The sequence below is a fragment of the Centropristis striata genome, chromosome 11 (assembly GCF_030273125.1).
Source record: "Centropristis striata isolate RG_2023a ecotype Rhode Island chromosome 11, C.striata_1.0, whole genome shotgun sequence".
NCBI lineage: Eukaryota > Metazoa > Chordata > Actinopteri > Perciformes > Serranidae > Centropristis > Centropristis striata.
The window spans coordinates 18172482-18192650 of record NC_081527.1 but is presented as its reverse complement, the minus strand read 5'-3'; the positions used below and the strand labels follow the sequence as shown (position 1 = coordinate 18192650).

The following is a 20169-nucleotide window of genomic DNA, read 5'->3' as shown; positions in this document are numbered from 1 at the left end:
GGCAAGAAGCCAGTAGCCTCCATTTACACTAATACAGCACATTCGTAAATATACGTGGCTACCGGAGCAAACAACAGAATTGAAAACATTAAATAACTGAGAAAGAAAAATGGATTAAAAAATACAATGAAAAGAGGGTGTGGGTGGAAAGAGAGGAATCGTGGGAATGCAAGATTGCACCTCCCTCAGGCAATCAAATTATCCTATGGGCTGATGGTTCCTCCTTATGCGTCGGCTGACATTTTCCTGTAACCCCATCCCGTGTAATGCTATGTGATGTGTGTGACTGGCTTCTGCCTCGGCCCTGAGAGGCCACGGAGCCCCAGGGCCATTTGCTTTTGGCCTGCAGCATCCTGGGAATTGTTTATTTTAGCTCTGTCTGCTCCCTTTTGCCTCTCCGTCTCATTTTGCCTTCTCCTTCCTAGTCTCTCCTGTTCTCTCTGTTTCTCTTTCTGGCCCAGTGGTGTCTACTTTCAATTAGAGGAGAATGCACTTGTATTCTTCTGTGAGACAAAACCCCTGACAGGTGACTCTTGAGGGGTAACTCGAAACCATGCCTTTAGTGTGTTTCGTACCAACTGTTAGTATTCCAGCACCTTTCACGGGACACAAAGGTAGCAAACAACCGAAGCTGTCGGTGGTATCTGTTACTCAACCGTATATGTTGCTCTGTGTGATGATGATAAGAGTGGAGGGTGTGTTCAAGAAAAAAAACAGTTGAAAACCAAAATGTGCTTGTGTGCATGGGAGAGAGAGAAAAGAGATTTAAGGACATAGAAGATGAGATGTGTGATATGAGATAATAGAATGATATTCAAAATGTATCCCTGGAGCTACAAGTTAAAAGAGAACATTAAAAGAGAACATATTTTGATCGCTTATGGATATGTAAGCCAGCACACCAATATGCCCAAACTTTCCTTCTTACTTCTGCAGAGCCCTAAAGGGCATAAGTGGAGGCGGGCCCTTCCGCTATACACAAATAGTGTATGTGTGTAGCTGTCGACATGTGACAAGCAGAAAAGGGACAGTGTTGAGAGCGTAGCCTTTTATGACCCAACACACTTTGACAGCTTGGCCATCGCTTGAGGACACAAGCAATGTTGCTTTTTCATCTGACAATTTTAAGCAAAACAACTCTCCCTCGATGGATTCAATTGTTCAGAGAGGCTTTATGGCTGTGTGTTAAAGTACAGAGACAAAAAACATGTCAGCAGCCCATAGATTCTGCTCGCTGTTAGCTAGAGGAGTCATACTGTCAATCTGTAGGTCCAAAAGTGAGATGAAAGTGTAAGCGATATGATAGGAATGCTGTTTTTATGCAACACTGCGCTCTGCTGGTAGAAGGTGATAACACCTTGAGTATCGCAGCAGCAGCAGCAGTGAGACAGTCTTAACAGAAGACTAATGTAACCTCAGTTCCACAGGGATGCAAATGTCTGTGCTTCTACCCTTGAAGCAGTTGCCTTATTTGGACCTAAGGACATTTGGCAGTGGCAAATTTTAAACATCCCAGGAGGGGCCTACTTTGAAATATGGCCACAGGGTGGCACATTAGAATGACAAAAATGCAGATCCTCAAAGTGAAATCTGCCTGTGACTTGGAAATCAGCTACAGAGAAGAGAAATAGATAATGTAAGAAGCAGGTCAGACTATTGGTGTTAGATACAAGCAAATACTCAAATCAGATGTAACACATGCAATGTTTTCCCCAGTGTATGTTCTATATTAACTACAACATGAGAACACACTTTGCCTAAAGTGAATGTGCATGACAGATCAAGAGAAAAAGAGATGTGGGCACAGCTTAAAAAAAAATCTGTTGTGTGTTCACATTAATAGTGTTTGCTATGTGTATGTGCAATTGGCCTGCAAGCCGTGTGTGTGTGTGCATACAAACAATGCACTCAGTCGACAGCCCGCAGCACTGTGCATTCTTGCTTGGAGAGTACATGTCCTCGGGCCTCGTTCCTCCGTCGATGACCTCTGGTGAAGCCATTATTTTCTGCATTAATGATGAGCAGCAGCCAGCGATGAGAGAGATGGACTTTGTCCTGAGGCGCAGTAGCGCTGATTATGGGCAACAACAATGCCGGCAAAAAAAAAAAGAGAGAGAGAAAAGAAAAAGAAAACTCTTCCCAGAAGCAGTTCAAAAGACTGGGGGTCTTAGCAGAAGCAGCACAAAATAAGCTGCTCTTGCTCTATTGACAAGATGGATCAGATAACCTCTGTAGCTAGAGGATTACCCAGAATAAACTTTATTAAAGTTTACCTATAGCTTATTTTGTCATCTAGTGGATTTGGCACCTCTTTGTCTACAACCTGAGCATCAACAACCCAGTGGCTGTGACAGCGCAGCAATCTTATCAAATTCTGACTTGAAATGCATTAGTGGGGCAATTAGTGTATGGATGAAATGGCTGAATGAGTCATACAAATGCCATTTTTATTGCCCTCCAAGGATATAAGGACATTACGTATGGGAAGTATTATCAAAGGCTTAATTGATCCTCTGACATCACCCCAAACACCAACCTATAAGACTCACAAACAAGACAAATTGCAGACAAAGTGCAATTGCTCTAGTCAAGGCAGCCAGGGCACCCACCACTCAGGAAATCCTGGCTTGGGGAGATGACTCTAAATGAAGGACTTTACCATTCACCATTATGTCTTTGGTGAGAGTCAGAGGGAACCCCCGGGGCTCTTCAGCACAGCACGGTACAACTTTTCAAAGGGCTCCAGATTAAAGTCACTGAAAGTTCCCACTGGGGTCTGAGGCCAGGATCCCATTAAGCAGCCCTACCACACCGCCGGCCATAATTGTGTCGTTGAGAATTCAGAGCAGCGGTTGCTTGATAAGCGAATTTAGGGTGAAATAAAAAAGGAGAGGCAAAAGGGGGTCTCGTTGGGCCACCATTAGACACTTCATTCGCTCATCACTAATTTGTTTTAAATGACTGAGAGAGGTGAGCACTTTATAAAGCAATCTGAGCTACCTTTTCCCCCATTTCTAGGTCTGTGTGACAGAATGCTGATAAATGAAAACCATTGCACTTAACAGCCACACAGTATACTGCCGCTAGTGGTGTTTTAAACTGTAGTTATCTTTATCGCCGTACTTGCTTTGCAGTAGGATAATCAATAAAGAGGAGGAACACATTTTTTCTCACGTCCCTCTACTTTCCTCTTAGAGAAACTGTTCAGCAGAGGTGGATTCAACCGCATATTTGATGACCTTAGATTCAAAAGATTTGCAACTCATCTTGGGATTTAAAACCAGTGACTTGACTTAAAAAGTCAAAATACATAATATCGTCCCCCAAGCCCTAAGATTAAAAAATGCAGTGTTTCTGTATTTTGCTTTTACCAATGTCAAATTCAAGCATCCCTCAAGGTGTATTTTTCCAGTACCTTCCAGCTATGGTAAATAACATTTATATATAATACATACATAATACAGCTTTATAAAAGGACATCAAAACATTTTACAAACAAAGTCAGCTTTTATTGAGCGTTGAGTTTCAATGTTTGAATGTTACAAACGATTTATTTCAATATTTGAGATTCGTCACCATCAGAGCTGTTTGGTGTCTGATATAAAAACATCCTGTAAGTGTAGTTTAAGATCTAAACCCTAACTTGAGATCTGTGTATGCACTTTTAAACATCAGTTAACTCAACAGCTGGAAGTATCAGAACATGGTATCGTTTGTAGATGGCACTGTATCACTCAGAAACATCAACAGATCTCAAGTTATGGTTTATGTCTTTACAATGAAACGAATGAGAGAAGTAAAGTCTCTGAAACATACCAATATCTGCAACCCAAATATGCTAATGTCATCCAAGTGCGATAAAGAAAAACTCTTAGTTAACTGCTTCAGGTGGATTTTTTCTGCTTCTTCTTCTCTGCCTCTTCCTCTTTTTCCTTCTCAATCTCAGCCACCAGAGTCTCAATTTCCTTGGATTCCAAAATCTGCAAATGGAACAGAGAGCAATGATTAGCCAATAAATAAAGTAAAGGCACAATACCAAAACAAAAGTCACATCTTATTTGCAGCAACTCACCTTCAGTGGCTGATTTCGTCTGATGACAGCAAGTTCAATATTTTTCCCTCCTGACTGGACAACCTGTGACAAAACAAATACTTTAAGGGACATCTATATATACACACATTATGAATATTATCTCGATTGTGCCATTTCCACAATGGTGCAGAAGTTGTATATTGTTGTGAAAAACACTAAGGTTCATGTTGAGGTTGCGAGAAGAACATTTAGAGGCTATTCAAATGCAAGAAAATGCAGAACAGAGTCCTAAACCGTGATTAATTCAGAAAAAAAATGTTTATAGATCATTTACAAAAATATCACTGAATGTAACAATATACATACAAGGTCATATTTTGGTGTGCTGTAATGGAGCATTCTTTTCCCTACTTTCCTTCTTTATTTTGGCTGCAGGTTCAGCCAAGAACAATAAGAAACATCATGCATGAAAACTGAACAGCTCTGGCAGACGTCTTTCTGGTTAACATCTGGCAGCAGTTGATGCTCTCTTGATAAGACTATTAAATTAATGCCGCAGTAATTGGAAATACTTTTGTACTATTTGTGATATATTTTATCTCAAAAGATCTTTAAAATAAATATTTGTTATTAGCTAAATGTATTGAAATTGAATAATTGACTAAAATGGTATGCAATACTACTCCCCCGCAGCCATACAAAGTGTCTGAAATCAAAGAAGTCAATGCAAAGAATAAATGTGACCTTACCTCAAGCAAAGCTTTGATTGCCAACTTGATTGCCTCATTGTCCCCTGCAATGGCTTCATCTGTGTAATTCTTCTCCAGGAACTCCCTCACAGTTTTTGCGCTACGGCCGATTGCATTTGCCTGATTTTTTTTTTTTTTTTAAAAACAAGAATGAGTTTGAAAAAAAATAGATCATTAACCATTTTCTTCAACTGGAGTATTTGTTGTAGAAACAAGAAACAGAGTAATGTGCACAGAGCAAACTGACTAACCTTCCAGGCATGGTAGGTTCCTGACGGGTCGGTCTGATAGAGTCTGGGAGTTCCATCATCGTCAAAGCCAACAATTAACGCAGAGATGCCAAATGGCCTGCGCCCATTGCTTTGAGTGTAGCGCTACAAACATGACCGATGTACAGACAGATGTGACTTTTGCCTTTATAAAAAATAAAATACCTTGTGGTTTCAGTTTTTGTGAACTGAAACCACATAATAAAAAGCATAAAACTGAAACTATAGGCTACTTAATGTTATTGCCCACTGAATATGAGTTCTCACAAGATGTCTTAGTAATTTAACAGAAAACAAAACATTAACAGTAAGAAGTTCATACCTGTTTCAGTGTAGCTATGTAGCGTGTGATATATTCCACTGTGACTGGGTCCTCAACGGTTAGCCTGTGGCTCTGGCACTCAACCCGAGCTCTGTTTATCACAATGCGGGCATCTGCTGTCAGACCTTCAAAACATGAAAAAGGTTAAATGTAAAAAAAAAAAAAAAAAAAGTAAAATACAACACTGAAATTTACCTGACAAAAACCTAATATGTGGTATAGAAATGTGTAATGATGTATTGTTTATGACAGGTAATCTTAGTAGATTAGTCCACTATACCATGTTACATAATAAATGCATTATTCAGTTATTGACAATGGTTTTGTTGTTTAAAGTACCTGCAAAGGCCATGCAGACATGCTCGTCCAGGGCACATATCTTGCGGACAGTCCTTTCCTCCTGCAGCTTTGCCACTGATTTCTTCTCAACACCAAGGACAACAATGTCTTTACCTCTGATCCCCACCTGCAGAGAATTAAAATTTCCAAATTAATTTCTAAACATTGGCAAAACAGAACATTTCACACTCTGGGTCTGTGAATTGTTGGTATGATATATTGACTCAAGGAGCAAGTATTAAGAATTCCAATTCAATTGACATAACAAAATTGGAGGCCTGTTGCAAGCTAGTCTATACATTTTAGTGGTTTGAAATGATACAACTGTAAATAGCAGGATTTGCTGGACTTTACTGCAATCTAAAAGATAGATGTCACTTGGCACTTGTGGCATTTGTTGTGCTCAAAGTGCCAAAAACTACATTAAAAAACTCAAGAGCAATGTCTCTTTCCAGATATCATGAGCAGGTTACTGAAGATAATTCACACATCTTTCTGTGGCCAGTTTCATATACGAACTCTCTTCATATATATATATATATATAAGTATATATTTCCAGTCAGGATGCTAACATTGGATGTGTGAAGTAGCGTTAGATGACATTATCTACTTGAAACTGAAACTATTGTGAGAGTGACACAGCGACAAAATGCTTGCTAGTCATCTTCAGTATTAACTTTAAATATTTATTGGATTACATGTGGACGTTACAGATTAAAAGCCAGCAAGGTCGTTTAAAATCACAAGCCCTGTGTGCAATAGATTGTGGTTAAGAGCAAAATGAGCTTAATACAAGAGTAATAAGAGTGACTGCTAGCTTAGTCGCTAGCTTAGCCGATTGGCTAACAGACGTATGCTAACATTAGCTTGAGCATTAGTTTCATTTTGGGACTTACCGCTGTGGAACCTTTCTTTACAGCTTCTTGCGCATACTCCACTTGGAAGAGATGACCATCGGGAGAAAAGACAGTAATGGCTCTGTCGTATCTTGCCGCCATTGCAGTGCAAGACAAGTACAATCACAAGAAAAGGGGAGACTTCTACCAAATGATTCAGCTAGTTAGCGATTTGTGAAGCCGCCGTGTGTTGAAAACAGCGCATGCGCATGACCTCTGAACTAGGGCGATACCAAAACCCGAGTTCCCCAGAGGAAAATTGTAATTTTTAAAAATTATTTTAGTTATATCAAACAACAATACAATGCACAGTTACAAAGAAGAAACTAGTTACAGAAAGATAAATAATGCAAAAAACAAAATAGAAGTAAATAATATTTCAAAAATAAAATAGATGAATAATTAAAGGGAAAAGAATGAAACAAAAACAAATAAATAAATAATAAAATAAACAGACGCAAGATTACATGTTAAAGACATTAAACGCAGTGCAGATGTTGGCAGTCTTCACAGCTTTTTTGTTTTATAGACAGGAGAGAGTTGAGATAAACTGTTCAAACTCTGACTTCCACAAAAAGAAATTTGTTTTTTACTTGAAAACTTACATTTGTGTAGCCTATGTGGTATTTGGCAAAAAGAAAAATTAAATTTATAAGAAAATATGCATCATCATCCTTCTTTTTGTGATCAAAAGAGCCAAATATGACATCATTATAATGCAAAGTAAAACCAGTGAATTAAAATTTGATTAGTATACTGACTATATGATCTTCTCAGCGTAACAATATATTTATTTGAAAGATACAATACAAAAGATGCTACGTTTCATAGACTCGTTTCATTTTATTTGGTGATGGTTGGGTAATGTGGATTGATGGTACAAAGTGGGTAACTGAATACGTTTAACAAGAACAGTTATCAGCTATTATTGCTTAAAAATGCCTGCATTATAATTAATATTTAATAGAAATATATTTAAGCTGCACCCCCCCTCCCTTTATTTGTTGAACAGTCCATTTCCCGTGGCCTTTTGAACAAGCTGTAGACTGTTCCACTCTATGAAAATAGGTGACATAGTGATTTAATTAAGCCGATGCATTGGTGCTTTCAATAATATAAGTCATTATGTTAAAAAAATATAATTTATCACAAAAAAATGTGAACATCAAGTATCTCTGTGTTATCGATATACAAATTAATCATCATCTATATTTTCAAATGTGCTACACCCCCCCCTAAAACGGACCACTGCATTATGAAATTGAATCCTATTCTGAACTGTTTGATCTGAGTTCTTGTTAAGTGTGTTAGCTACTTCTGACTTTTATGCTCTAGTTCACGTTAATTTCATAGAGTAAGCACCATGTCGGTGGCGTTTGCACCTCACAGGCAGCGTGGGAAGGGTGATATAACACCCGCTGGAATACAAAAGGTAATTCATCTTTTTTAGCGCGTCTCAGAATGGAGGCAATGGTAGCAGACGGGGCTAGCCACTGAGCTAGTCTATGTAGCAGTGCCCTTCCAAGCCTCAACTGTGAATAGATCGGAAACAATTTTGCAGGGTCAAAGCGCGGTGAATATGAACCTCTCTGGAGTCAGGGCGCCACGTGTAGACGATGGGTCTTAGGTCGATTTACCGGACTAACGTATAATTATATTTCAAATGAATGGGGGCCTGCCGTTTTGTTAGCTAAGGACAGCTAACGTTAGCTAGCAGGACGCGTCTTTTGTTAGCTAGAAACGCACACTCACAATTCTCAAAACGCCCCCATCCTCCCCGTTGTTTTCAAATTAAGGCAGAATAACCGCCAGAAAGCAAAGGACTATTCATACAAACTCTTCGTGGCACTAATTGTACAGTTTCTGTTATTAGACTTAACATAAATACGTGTTATAATTCTCTGCATTTGTTGTTACAGTTACTTGACGAAAACAACCAGCTGATCCAGTGTATAATGGACTTCCAGAGTAAAGGCAAAACAGCAGAATGTTCACAGTAAGTTATGAAGATCCCCTCTTCCCTCTGCGTTATAGGCATTTTAAGTTCACATTTGCTCAAAACCTGTATTGATGACACTCTCCACCTGTCCAGGTATCAACAGATGCTGCACAGAAATTTAGTGTACCTGGCAACGATAGCAGACTCCAACCAGAACATGCAGTCTCTCCTCCCTGCTGTGAGTATTGGTCCTTGCTGATTGTTTTGAGTGCGTCAATTGTATAAAACAGTGTGACCTTTTTGTTTGTATCCAATACAAATCATTTGGGCATTGGTTCAGGTAAATCACCTTAACCAAAACTCAAGAAACCTAATTCAGGCAAGGAAATTGAACAAGGACCTCAGTGCAATGTTAGATTTGCTAAAAAACTGGCATGTTTCACCAATAGACCATCTGATGGGTGTCATTCCCAATATATAATTTCCCACACTAAATAATTTATCATTTTTGAACAGTTTAAATAAAAATGTTTGATGTCCTGATTTTTTGTCCTTTTTTAATGTCAAATCCAGTCTAACCTTTGCATCAAAGGGAACACAGGTTAAAAACATCTTTAGTGGTTTTCTTGTTACAAGAAGCATTATCAATCTTGTGGACACATTGAGTAACATTTTCTGTGGTTCATGGGAAATTTCTGTCTCAAGTCTGAAAAATGAACCCCACTGATGCCAAGGGTATAGAAAGTGAATAATTCAGCCTTTTGTAGTTTGACCTATACAATGGGTTATAAGGCCAGATGCACTGGAGTAGTTTAGAAAATATGAGTGTTGTCGACCTTATTTTAAGGTGCAGCACCAGTCTGAACATGTTCTGTGCACCCAAGTGGGTAAAAAAAGTACATATTTGAGTTTGCTTAAAAGCCCGTTCATTTAGTCAAATTCCACCCCACCATATATAATATTGAATGCTGAGTGCTTCTGAATTCATCAATTAAAATGGTATGTATTCAAGACCTGTTTCACTATGGCTCTGTGACTATGCATTGTACTGAGTGCCTATTTATGTATATATACTATATATATATATATATATATATATATATATAAAATGTGTGTCATCCTTAATTGATAAAATCCATCAGTTATACTAGTTTCAAAGATTCACAAAGATCTTGGCTTTTATCTGCTTTTTTACTTGAGTTTTCTCTTTTGAGTGGCTCAGGCTCAGATGTGTTTCTAGCCAGCTGATGTGTGTTTTTGTGTCTGTGTTGTGTGCCTGCAGCCGCCCACTCAAAACATGCCCATGGGCCCTGGTGGGATGAACCAAAGCGGACCCCCTCCTCAGCCTCCTCATGGTCACAACATGCCCTCGGAGGGTATGGTCAGCGGTGGCCCTCCAGCCCCACACATGCAGAACCAGATGAATGGACAGATGCCTGGTAAGTGACCCCCCACCCCCCACCCCCCTCACCTTCCCTCCCTCGTCTTTCTCTCTTTTTTCTTTCCCCTTCTTCTCCTTCAGTCCCTGTCTCACTTTGGTTGCCTAGCAACACCACAGAACTGTGAGGGAGGTCGCTCTGCTGAAGGATGATGTCACCCATTTGCCAGCGCTGGTGGTCTTGGACATGTCCTTCGTTTGATCATAGTTATCCTCCTTAAGTATCACATTTTTCCAGTGTGTGCTTTTGTTTTCTTTTTTGTTTTATATATGTTATATATTTCATTATGTTCTTAAAATCATAAGAGAGCTTGATTTTTGTTGTTTTTGCTGTATCACACAATGACTGTAAATTCTGCAGATTGAAAGTCTAGGACACTAAATTAGAAATCAGAAAACGTTGCAACTGGTAGGGATGCTTTTTCACCAGTATGGTAGTGTTGACTTACGTGGTACCAGTCATTGCTGTGCTGTTTCTTGGTATTTCATTGAAAGCTCACAACAGGGAATATACATTTATGACACTATTATGGTATGACTATAAGCTGGGCTTTGCCATGATTTCCCTGCTCAGGTCTGAAAGACCCAGCATGTCTGGTCACATGGGTGACCACAGTCCTATAAATGGTGTTTTTACCGCTGAAGAGTACACTAAAATATGATCCTGAAAACATTTGAGGCAAGGAAATAGGCAATGCAGTAACAGAATCTTGATTCATATTTGATCAGCGCTGCCTATTTTTGATAGTTTAATCAGATTTCACAAGCAGTTATTGACAGTGCGTGTGAGGCTCCACAGCTCTGATTGGTTGTTTTCCTTCGGGAGTGGTAGAATCTTGCACATACCATTAGCAGCACTAGGAGGAAGCAGAGGAACATGATTGTTTCACATATGATCGGTCTCATGTACTACTGTCAGGATATAGACGGTTTAAGTGAATGTGACGAAAATGTTTTGTTTTATAAAAGTTGCCATTTTTCATTCAAGAGATGGGAACATTTATGTTCTCTCAGTTATTTATTTTTTATTTTTTACCTTGTTATTGGAACTTTAGTGATCCTTACTTAATAGAAATCTATCTGCATTGTAATTTGAAAGATTCAGTTGGGGTTTTTTTGTGGATGGATCAGCTTCAAATATTTCAGTGAATGCTTACAGTTTGGATGAACCCCAAAACCTCCAACATGTCCTCAAGGTAATGGTTTTTATGTTTCACATGCCATTCATATGATAAAGAAACACAACCTCCCATTATAGGTGTTCACAAAGCAACACAGTGCACATGCATACACACAAGTGTGTGCACCAAATATTTATGTGGTTTTCAATGAGAGTCATAAATCGTCTCTGCTGTTGTTTTCCAGGGCCTAATCACATGCCCATGCAAGGTCCCGGTCCAGGCCCCAACCAGCCCCCAAACATGCCCAGTGGCTCTATGAATATGCCCCCCAGCAGCCATGGCTCGATGGGTGGTTACAATCACACCGTCCCTTCTTCCCAGGGCATACCAGCTCAGAGCCAAATGAACATGACCCAGGGCCAGCCCATGGGAAACTATGGGCCTCGGCCAAACATGAACATGCAGCCCAGTCAAGGTAAAACAACTCATTTGTTAGTTTTCACCAAAGACTATATAAAGGTGGACGACGCAGCTTCACTTCCTCCGGCTGTACAAAAATGAAGCCAAAACATCCTGGATACAGGAGCTGCCATCTTGTGCATTTGGAGAAAGTCTAATTGGCTGGTGAAACCGTGGTATTGATATACCACCCATACACCTGCCCTTTCAATTGCGCGTGAATACCAGCTGTCAACAAACAGATAAAAAGTTAAAGCCAAACTTATCATAAAAAAAACTTGAACATACATCAGTGTAAGAAGAACTACCTAAAATGACATCTTTGAGAAAAATTACTTGTTACCTGTACTTACCTGATTTTTTTTTTTACCGTGGCCCATGTCCCATCTGCTAACATTGAGGGGACGAGGCTGATTGAACTGTACTGCAGCCAGCCAACAGTGGGCGACTGAGATGTTTTGGCTTCAAACTTCAGTTGGTTTCCACTTGCTTGCATTGATTTTCTAGTGCCTTATCACTTCTCTTAATGGTGTTTGCTGCGCATCATTCACCTACATTGATAAGCCATATACTGATGAATGGTTTGAGAATGAACTGTTTGTTGATGTACCACAGGCCCCATGATGCACCAGCAGCCTCCCTCTCAGCAGTATAATATGCCTCCTGGTGGGGGTGGACAGCACTACCAAGGACAACAGACCCCAATGGCTATGATGGGCCAGGTCAACCAAGGCAACCATGTCATGGGGCAGAGGCCAATGCCGCCCTACAGACCCCCACAGCAAGGTATACCCCTCAGAGTGTGTCTGTTAAGTGTGCAAGTTGTGAGTGTTGGTCTATCTTCTCCCTAACCCACCCTCCTGCATTTCTTACTCTTGTTCTTCTCAATTTCCTCTATTTCCACTTCTGCAGCTCACAGACATCTTGATGCCTAAACATGTAACCTAAAGCCTCCAATTATAAAAATTAGTCAAGTGACCAAAAGAAAGCTTTCTAACAAGAACTAGCGGCAAGGAATCCATCCTCTCCACTCTTCCCCTCACACAACCGATCCAACAACACCTTGAATCTACTTGTGTGTATGTTGTGTGTATGTGTATGTAGGACCCCCTCAGCAGTACCCAGGGCAGGAAGACTACTATGGAGACCAGTACAGTCACGCAGGACAGGGAGCCTCAGAAGGTAGGAGAACCCTCCAGTCACTTGGAGAAAACCAATAAAACAAAAACAAAAATAAACCCAGGAGTTGTGTTAAAACACAAATGATGCAAAGAGACTGTGACAAAACCAATGTTTCAGTTTCTTCATTATTGTCTGGGAAATCAAAGTGACTTTGGGCTCTATCAAAAAAAAATATGGCCTCTAATTTTGAGGAAACATCCACATGCCAGAGTGCACCCTATTCCAAAAATTGCTGCAGTCCATGGATAAGTTAGTCTCTACCCTTACTCTTATAATGCCATCCCCCCAATTGTGGCTGGTGCTCTACATGTCGGTGTGAAAGAAAAGTCAGGGACAGGGTCTTGAGTGAGTCTTAATGGCCGTATTAAAATAAAATAAAAACCTGAAAAACTGCCACAGAATAATTTTATAACTCACTGGTGTAGTTGGAGTAGTAGCCAGACTATTTATATTAGCAATATTTACATGTATCGGACTGCCATTCTTTATAGATACAGATTTTTTTGCACACATTTTTCTGTAAATATAACACTTGATCACTGACAGTTTTCTCTGTTGGTGTGTTACGGGGTGGTATTATCACTGATTACACATTACACTGAAAGGTTACAGATTCTTAAACAAGTCCTTCTCTTTCTTTGTCCAATTAACATTTACTTATTTGTTTGTTTTATTCTTTCTCTACTGACTACACTATTTTCCTTTTTGACCTTTTCAAACAAAAGTGTTTTTCCTTTTTTTGGAGTTAAGAAAGTCCAGCCCTTTTATTATTTTTTTAAAAAAAGCACAAAAACACGTTCTTAAAACAAGGCTGGCTCAAAAAACTGCTGTCTGCATTGCTGTTGTGCCTTTCATTGTCAACATTTTGCTCACATTGCCTGCTGTTGCCCCTTGAAGGTAATGCCCAGTATGGTCAACAGCAGGAAGCATACCAGCAAGGCCCTCCCCAGCAGCAGGGCTACCCACCCCAGCAGCAGTACCCGGGTCAACAGGGCTACCCACCACAGCAGCAGGGTTACGGTGAGTTGCCTTCTCTCAAGTAGGGGCATGTATTTGTCCTGTAGGAGGCACTATCTGCTCTCTTTGGCTACTTTTGTTCACTGTTGAATAATAATTCCTCCTGAGTGAATTGGTGGTTACTGCCCCTTGGAAATGTAACTGTGCCAAATGCATGTCAAGACATCATCAAGAGCAAGGAATTAAAGAACCACCTTAATGAATGGTTGGGGGATTGGAGCTTGGTGGAAGAGAAATTTAATCAGTATAGTGGTGGCTGGCACCGCATTAGCATTTCTCCTGGTGCTTCAGTTTGATATGACACACTGTTCTGAGGGAGTGGGAGAGGAACTGTGGCTGATGGGTACAGACATTGGGCAAAGTGTGTGTTGATTGCGAGCCAACATTTTGAACTCCTTGCTTTTTAACATTTTGGATAAAAAGTAAAGCAATGAATAATCATAAATAAATATCCTAAAATAAGCAAGTAAACATGCATATTAAGGTAAAAGTGCTAGTTAAGTGATAGAAAATAGTAACTTTTTCTTTTGCTGGAAATCTTAGGAAATTAAACACTCTGGAAGAAGTTATTTTGTAGCTTATAGTGCATTCACATGTTCGTCAGATAGTCCTTTTTCAATATGCAATATGTGAATTATTATAGTTTCTTAAATCAACCCCAATTTTCCTTTTTATTGGACATGTTTCTGCGTCAAATGACGTTTACTCGGCCGGTCGCATATCGCCATTTTTTGTCAACTTCCCAAGTTTCAAATTGAGTGGGCGTTCACGTAAATCATTTTTCTGATTACTCCAACACCCAGAATGCAGCATTTAGATGATCGTCTGGCTTTCTGATGAAACTAACATGAATAAAGCAAAAGATGTTTAAAAAAAATGTTCCACATGCAAAAGTATTTAAGCTCCGGCAGCTCTTTGGTCTTTTTCCTCATCATCCCATTTTTCAGTGGAACTTTCCATCACTCACTCTGTGTCAGAGCCAGAGCTCATGTTAGTAATGAGCTAGCGGAGAGGCAGAGGCTGTGAGGTGAGATCCATCTGGCACACACGCATGCTTTTTCTCGCAGGCCCCCACAAGGTTATGCTGAACAGCATAAGGCATTATGAGCTCCTAACGATGCTGCGTGGGCCTCATTTGACTTCAGCCACAGTCGAGCTTTGCGTGGTCCTCCGCAGCACCTGCATAGATAGCTACAGTGTAAGGGGGCTGATGAAGTTATTTTTCCTCTCCTTTTTTTTAATGAAGCCTGCTCCTCTAATGAAGACCAACAGAATCTCCTTGATGTCTCCTTGCATTAGGGAACCACCGCCCAGCTCCATCCCAACTCACTCATTTTTATTCATTACCGAGTCAGACGTGGAGGCAGACTAAACAAATGGGTCTGACATATCCACCATCCTCTTTGTCATCCATCAGCTTTTTTATTGCAGCCCATTAGTGATGGTAAACTAACTGCGATTCCCTAGAGTTGTCAGAGTAACAAGTAGGAAACGGAAACGGTAATGAGCACAACTTGGGCCGTCTTCACACTGGGTTCCTGTTTCTGTTTAAGTTCTGTTGTCCCAAGTCTGTCTAAGCTGGCCATGAGACAGAGTTTAAGGTGTTCAATTATGATTTTCCTTATTTTCTGTCATATACATAATGTTACAATGTTGGACATTCATATTAAACGTAGTGACTTGATTTCCAACCTTTTTTTTTTTTGTTTGTTTTCTCGGCTTGAATTGACATCCGTTCTCGACAGATTTTACTGACTATTTTTCGCAAAGGAGCATAAAATAACAGGGTACATGTAGCTAAATGCTAACATCAGGGAAACCTAGAATCTTGGTAGCAGATGTGGCTTATTTCTCCCCAATTTTGGATCACATTCCTGCTGGAACATGCATCACTGTAGATTTTAGTTAAGAAGCTATTATTGGTGATTTTTCACTGTCAGAAGAGCTGCTATACTCACTATATTACAGTCCTCCAGCTGCAATAAATTTTGGAGGGGGGCTTAAAGTAACGGGCACTACAAAGGAGCGTCTCGCAGAGAGGCGTGTATAGAGGTGCAGCCATAGGCAGTATGAGAAATATAAAGTGTTTTTTGAACATTAAAGCATGTTCCCCAAAATATAAATATGAACCCTGAAAATGTGCATAATATATCTCCTTTCAATAGAAAAAATGCACAAAGGGGCTACTCTTTCTTTTGTATTTACTGTGCAGGGCAGCAGTTTCAAAATGTTTTGACTTTACACTCAAGCATACATCATTTTAAATTGGGTTCTCAATGTTTGTCGTAGGTCCTACCCAAAGTGCCCCAGGACAGTATCCTAACTACCCTCAGGGGCAGGGACAGCAGTACGGGGGCTATCGCCCTCCTCAACCTGGACCCCCACAGGGTCAGCAACAGCGCCCTTATGGCTATGACCAGGTGAGTATACCCACAACACTGGACAGTCAAAGCGACTTGTCTATACATCGCTCCTAGTTTGTCCCTCAATGTGTTTGTTGCCAGACTTAGTTGTTTATTTGGGGTAGAGAGAGCAGAGACCAATGTGAGTGAAGTTAAAAGGTAAATATTAAAAAGTAATATGTTTTGCATGCTGTGATCATATTGTTGGGTTAAATCTGTTCTACCCAAAATAGTTTACTGTTACTATTGTGTCACTTGTTTATTTGAGTCCTAGTTATATATCCTGGATAATAAGGTATGCCAATTCAGTGAAATATGAGGGCTTTACAAGGATTCTTCCTTAAACTTGATACATACTGCTCTAGTGTTTAAGGGGAGATCTATTTGTTGCCCTGTATTTCCTGTGGTTTTATGTGGGGACCACAGCTACACTTTGATATCTTTATCTTTGAATATTCAGGGGCACATGAGGAAATAAAGACCCGGGGATTTGAACCCCTGACTAGCTCTGTAAGAAGCAAAGGTAATGGTTGCTGTGAAGACCTCAACGTCCAATCTAGACGTTTGACCACCTAGCCTTAATTTGCATTTGTTATGTTTCTTCTGTCTCTCTTTTGTCTTTCTTTCTTCCATCTTTCTCTTTTTTCTTTTTTTTCCTTTATTTTCTTTTTGTATTATTTTCTTATTATTAACCAGGGGTCGAATTGTAAGTTATGAGGTCCAGAAACACAGCATGCTTAGTCTGCAGTGAGACAGCCCAAAGTTTAGTGCTTTGGCTGCGTCCTTAATCTCTGCAATTTATAGCACTGGTTTTGATGAATATTGTGCTTATGATAACACCATGTATTTAAATTCAAATGTTTTGCACATCAGACTGTCAAATCATAGTTTGTTTCCAATTTTGTGCCAAACACATACTTCGACCCCTGTTTAGAAATGCATCAACTGCTACTGTTCTTACACTCAGTTTGTGTCACTTGAAACAACTGTCCACTATTTGATAAGGAATATCATGTGTCCTTAGCCATGTTGCTGCTGAAACCTGAGGTATAAAGTAAGAATTTAGAACCCTCAAGTTGTGAGGCCATGCTGCCACCTGCTGGTCAATACCAGCAAATGCAGCCATAAATCATGGTTTGCATTATGATATGGTTGATGTTTGTTTGCACCCTATTGAGATTTCTGAATATAAGCTTTTACTGATTATGTCTGCTGTGAGAAGGTCAGTAACATGAGTCTGTCACATTTCTCTCCACAGGGCCAGTATGGAAATTACCAGCAATGAGAGATGGTCACAGCAACCCACACAGCTCTGCTCTGATCTCTGTCTGAGCTTTGACCTCTGGTCAACTGCTAAGCAGACTTTAATGATGGTTGTAGCTCACTGAGATTCTCTCAGAAACGAACATACAACACTCAAAAATACAAGATACAGTTTCCCCTTCACTCCGGGCTCCTATCCCTGCCTATAAAATGTATTCTGTTTTATCATGTACATTGACTCGATATGTCAAAAGTCCATGACTCACCCTCTGGTCCAGTAAGTCTCAAAGCAGCAATGCCTTAAAAATGGAACTGCCTTATCCTTTAGCATTGCAGATTGTGAAATGGGCTAACAAAATTTTGGATATCAGAGACAATTTTAAATGTACAGTTTCAATCTACTGTGGTGCATTGTTTCTCGATCCTTCAGCTCCTTGTTCATAAGAAGCAATAATGCCAGCAGTAGGGAAATGTGTGGGGGCTTGGAGATGAAATAATGCACCAGACGAACTTCCCGCTAGGCCATGGTACGTGTCTTGATGTATGTGATGATGTAAAAATATATTTTATGCTTTTTAGATCAAGCTAACTTTGTATAAGACATTGGAAACTAGTACTAAAGCTGTGTTGTTTATTTCAAGTGTATGTGTCAATGTTTTTTTTAATGATGATCCCATCCAGCACATTTTGTTTTTTATTTTTGTTGTGTTAAATTGTATAACTAGTCGATTGGATCTGCTATGTCAGTGACATGGGCACCGTATGAACTCTTTGTGTAGAAATGAAACATTAATTGACATGCATAGAAATTGCTTGGGGACAAATACAAACACCATGCCTGGAATAGGACGATGCTTACCGTCTGAAAACACATGAAACAAGTGTTGTATCTTGCTAAGCTGTGTATTTAAGTCTGTGAAGAAAATCATTTTTTTAACCACATAACCTGACGAATAATGGCCACTGGCCTTTTTTTTTTTTTTTTGGACAAATGTGCCCTAAGAGGTGATATGTAGCAGATGCCACTGCAAATTGTAATTCAGTGCTCTCTGGAGCCCTTTTTCTCTCTATACAAGCACCTCAGTCTTGTCCGTTGACTGCAAATTGGTGAATGGCAAAGATCAAACTTGGTATAATAAATATTTCTGACAAGTTTTGTTATTCTTGACAATGCTGGAACCCCCTTTCCCTTTGAATAAACGTCTAAGTTGATGTCATTCAAATAGTGTTGTGTGTGAATAATAAAGATTGTTACTGTCAAATATGTAACATAAGATGTGAAAATAATGTTCTCAAATGGATTCCTTAATTTCACAGTAAAGACTGGTTGTGCAGTTTTATATCACTGGCTTGATATCTGTTTTATGGTGCATACTTTATTGATCCCATATGTACAGCGGCGTAAATATATTGTTTATATGGCTGTTTTAATATTTGGCATTCTGCACCCATCCGAGTGGTCACATTTGTGTCATGGCAATGTATAACTGTACATTACAATAAATTGGAAGAATCTTTAATATATTTTGATTTGTGTTATTTATAAAGTATACAAAGATGTTTGGAAATGCTTAATTTTTATTGCTATGTTTTCAAGTTTAGGCATGTGCTTGGTGCTTGATTTTCAACATAATCCAATGTTTCAGCTACACTATTGCTCACAGAAAACCAAGTCTTTTGATATTTGAAATGAAACAATCCCGTCATATTTGTTTGTCTCCTGGCGTCTCAATCTAATAATGGACTAGTACACATGATAAATTGAAAAAACACTCCTTTATAGCTCATTTAGTCCTCTGATGGTCCTTTACTCTGGGAATTATCAAGCATTAAATAATTATGATCAAACCAGACAGTTAATATGAACATCAGATAAAGTGACAATATGAAGTATAAAGGAATTCTGCTTTTAACTATTGCATTAAAAGTATAATTTAGATGAGATTAAAAAATACTTTAATAGTACAACTTTTTTGGTTTACCTTGAAAGTGCTTAAAAAGGGTTTGAATTTTACTCTTCCAAAGCCGTACAAACCCTGTTTATGGCATATGACCTCTTATTGCGATGCTAATTAATTAAAAAAAAGTGCAAAATCATTCATCCATTTGACAACATAAACAAGATAGGCACTATTGGTGCCGTCATAATGTGACAGTATGATATAATTGTTTTGTCTTCATCCGCTATCTGGTAATCAGTTTCCAACTGATAATGACCCTGCACCGCTCAGCAGCATGTCTGCTTTGTCCAGATGCATCCAGAGAGGTCCAGAGCACATTTACACCCAAAATTACCTTCCGTGTCCCTCTTTCCCCTTCTGCTCCCTCCAGAGAGGGAGAGGGACTACCTGTCACATTGGGGGGAGTGATACAGATGGTACACCAGATGTGTGGCCGAAGCACGTGATGGGAGAGTGGTGTTGGTGTTAAGAGGGCCACAGACTGCTTGGGTTGCTTTGGTGCAGATGATGAGTGTGTGTGAGTGCAGGCAGAAGTGGTTAAAGAAAAGAAGGAACTTTTTGAGTGTGCCTACATATAAAATTTGTATGTGCATTTGTGTATCCCTGCTCAGGTTTAGTGGTATCTCCTAGTCACCCCACCATCCTGCTGCTCCACAGCTGGCCGCCCCACCCTTCCCAGCTGCCACTGGGGCTCCCCCCGGCCCCTTTGCTTGGCAGAGCTGGCGTTTTGGGCGCTCCCCCACCAGTCCTCCCTGGCAGCTGCTGCCCTCAGCTGCGC

At 39.8% G+C, this 20169-nt stretch overlaps 2 protein-coding genes across 8 annotated transcripts; one reads left to right on the top strand and one right to left on the bottom strand.

Moving 5' to 3' along the window:
• Positions 1 to 3487: 3487 nt before the first annotated feature.
• Positions 3488 to 6792, bottom strand: psma8 (proteasome 20S subunit alpha 8). Its single transcript, XM_059344526.1, has 7 exons — positions 6610 to 6792; positions 5713 to 5839; positions 5374 to 5498; positions 5034 to 5156; positions 4783 to 4902; positions 4073 to 4135; positions 3488 to 3980 (listed from the first exon to the last, which is right to left on the bottom strand). Exons 1-7 carry the CDS (start codon positions 6709 to 6711, stop codon positions 3885 to 3887), a joined length of 756 nt encoding a protein of 251 aa, XP_059200509.1. The 5' UTR covers positions 6712 to 6792; the 3' UTR covers positions 3488 to 3884.
• Positions 6793 to 7738: 946 nt separating this feature from the next.
• ss18 (SS18 subunit of BAF chromatin remodeling complex) lies at positions 7739 to 18950 on the top strand. 7 transcript variants are annotated; one of them, XM_059344453.1, is made up of 11 exons: positions 7739 to 8041; positions 8529 to 8605; positions 8702 to 8786; positions 9831 to 9987; positions 11352 to 11582; positions 12182 to 12352; positions 12671 to 12748; positions 13646 to 13768; positions 16055 to 16185; positions 16628 to 16690; positions 17426 to 17564. In XM_059344453.1, the coding sequence occupies exons 1-10, from the start codon at positions 7973 to 7975 to the stop codon at positions 16643 to 16645; spliced, it is 1140 nt and encodes a 379-aa protein (XP_059200436.1). In that variant the 5' UTR covers positions 7739 to 7972; the 3' UTR covers positions 16646 to 16690; positions 17426 to 17564. The 7 variants fall into 7 exon arrangements, 6 of the variants coding, with proteins under 6 accessions (XP_059200436.1, XP_059200434.1, XP_059200435.1 ...); XR_009395218.1 differs by having other exon boundaries at positions 16055 to 16690; positions 17426 to 17511; XM_059344451.1 differs by lacking the exon at positions 16628 to 16690 and having other exon boundaries at positions 17426 to 18950.
• The last annotated feature ends 1219 nt before the right edge of the window (positions 18951 to 20169 follow it).

What these genes read in the sequence shown, in the direction of transcription:
- psma8 (XM_059344526.1), bottom strand. Translation starts at nt 6,711, where the DNA reads ATGGCGGCAAGATACGACAGAGCCATTACTGTCTTTTCTCCCGATGGT. An exon ending in TAAAGAAAGGTTCCACAGCG is followed by an intron (nt 5,840 to 6,609) that starts GTAAGTCCCAAA and finishes AATTCTCTGCAG; the next exon opens with GTGGGGATCAGAGGTAAAGA. An exon ending in TGTCTGCATGGCCTTTGCAG is followed by an intron (nt 5,499 to 5,712) that starts GTACTTTAAACA and finishes CATGTTTTGAAG; the next exon opens with GTCTGACAGCAGATGCCCGC.
- ss18 (XM_059344450.1), top strand. Translation starts at nt 7,973, where the DNA reads ATGTCGGTGGCGTTTGCACCTCACAGGCAGCGTGGGAAGGGTGATATA. An exon ending in CACCCGCTGGAATACAAAAG is followed by an intron (nt 8,042 to 8,528) that starts GTAATTCATCTT and finishes TTGTTGTTACAG; the next exon opens with TTACTTGACGAAAACAACCA. An exon ending in CTACAGACCCCCACAGCAAG is followed by an intron (nt 12,353 to 12,670) that starts GTATACCCCTCA and finishes ATGTGTATGTAG; the next exon opens with GACCCCCTCAGCAGTACCCA.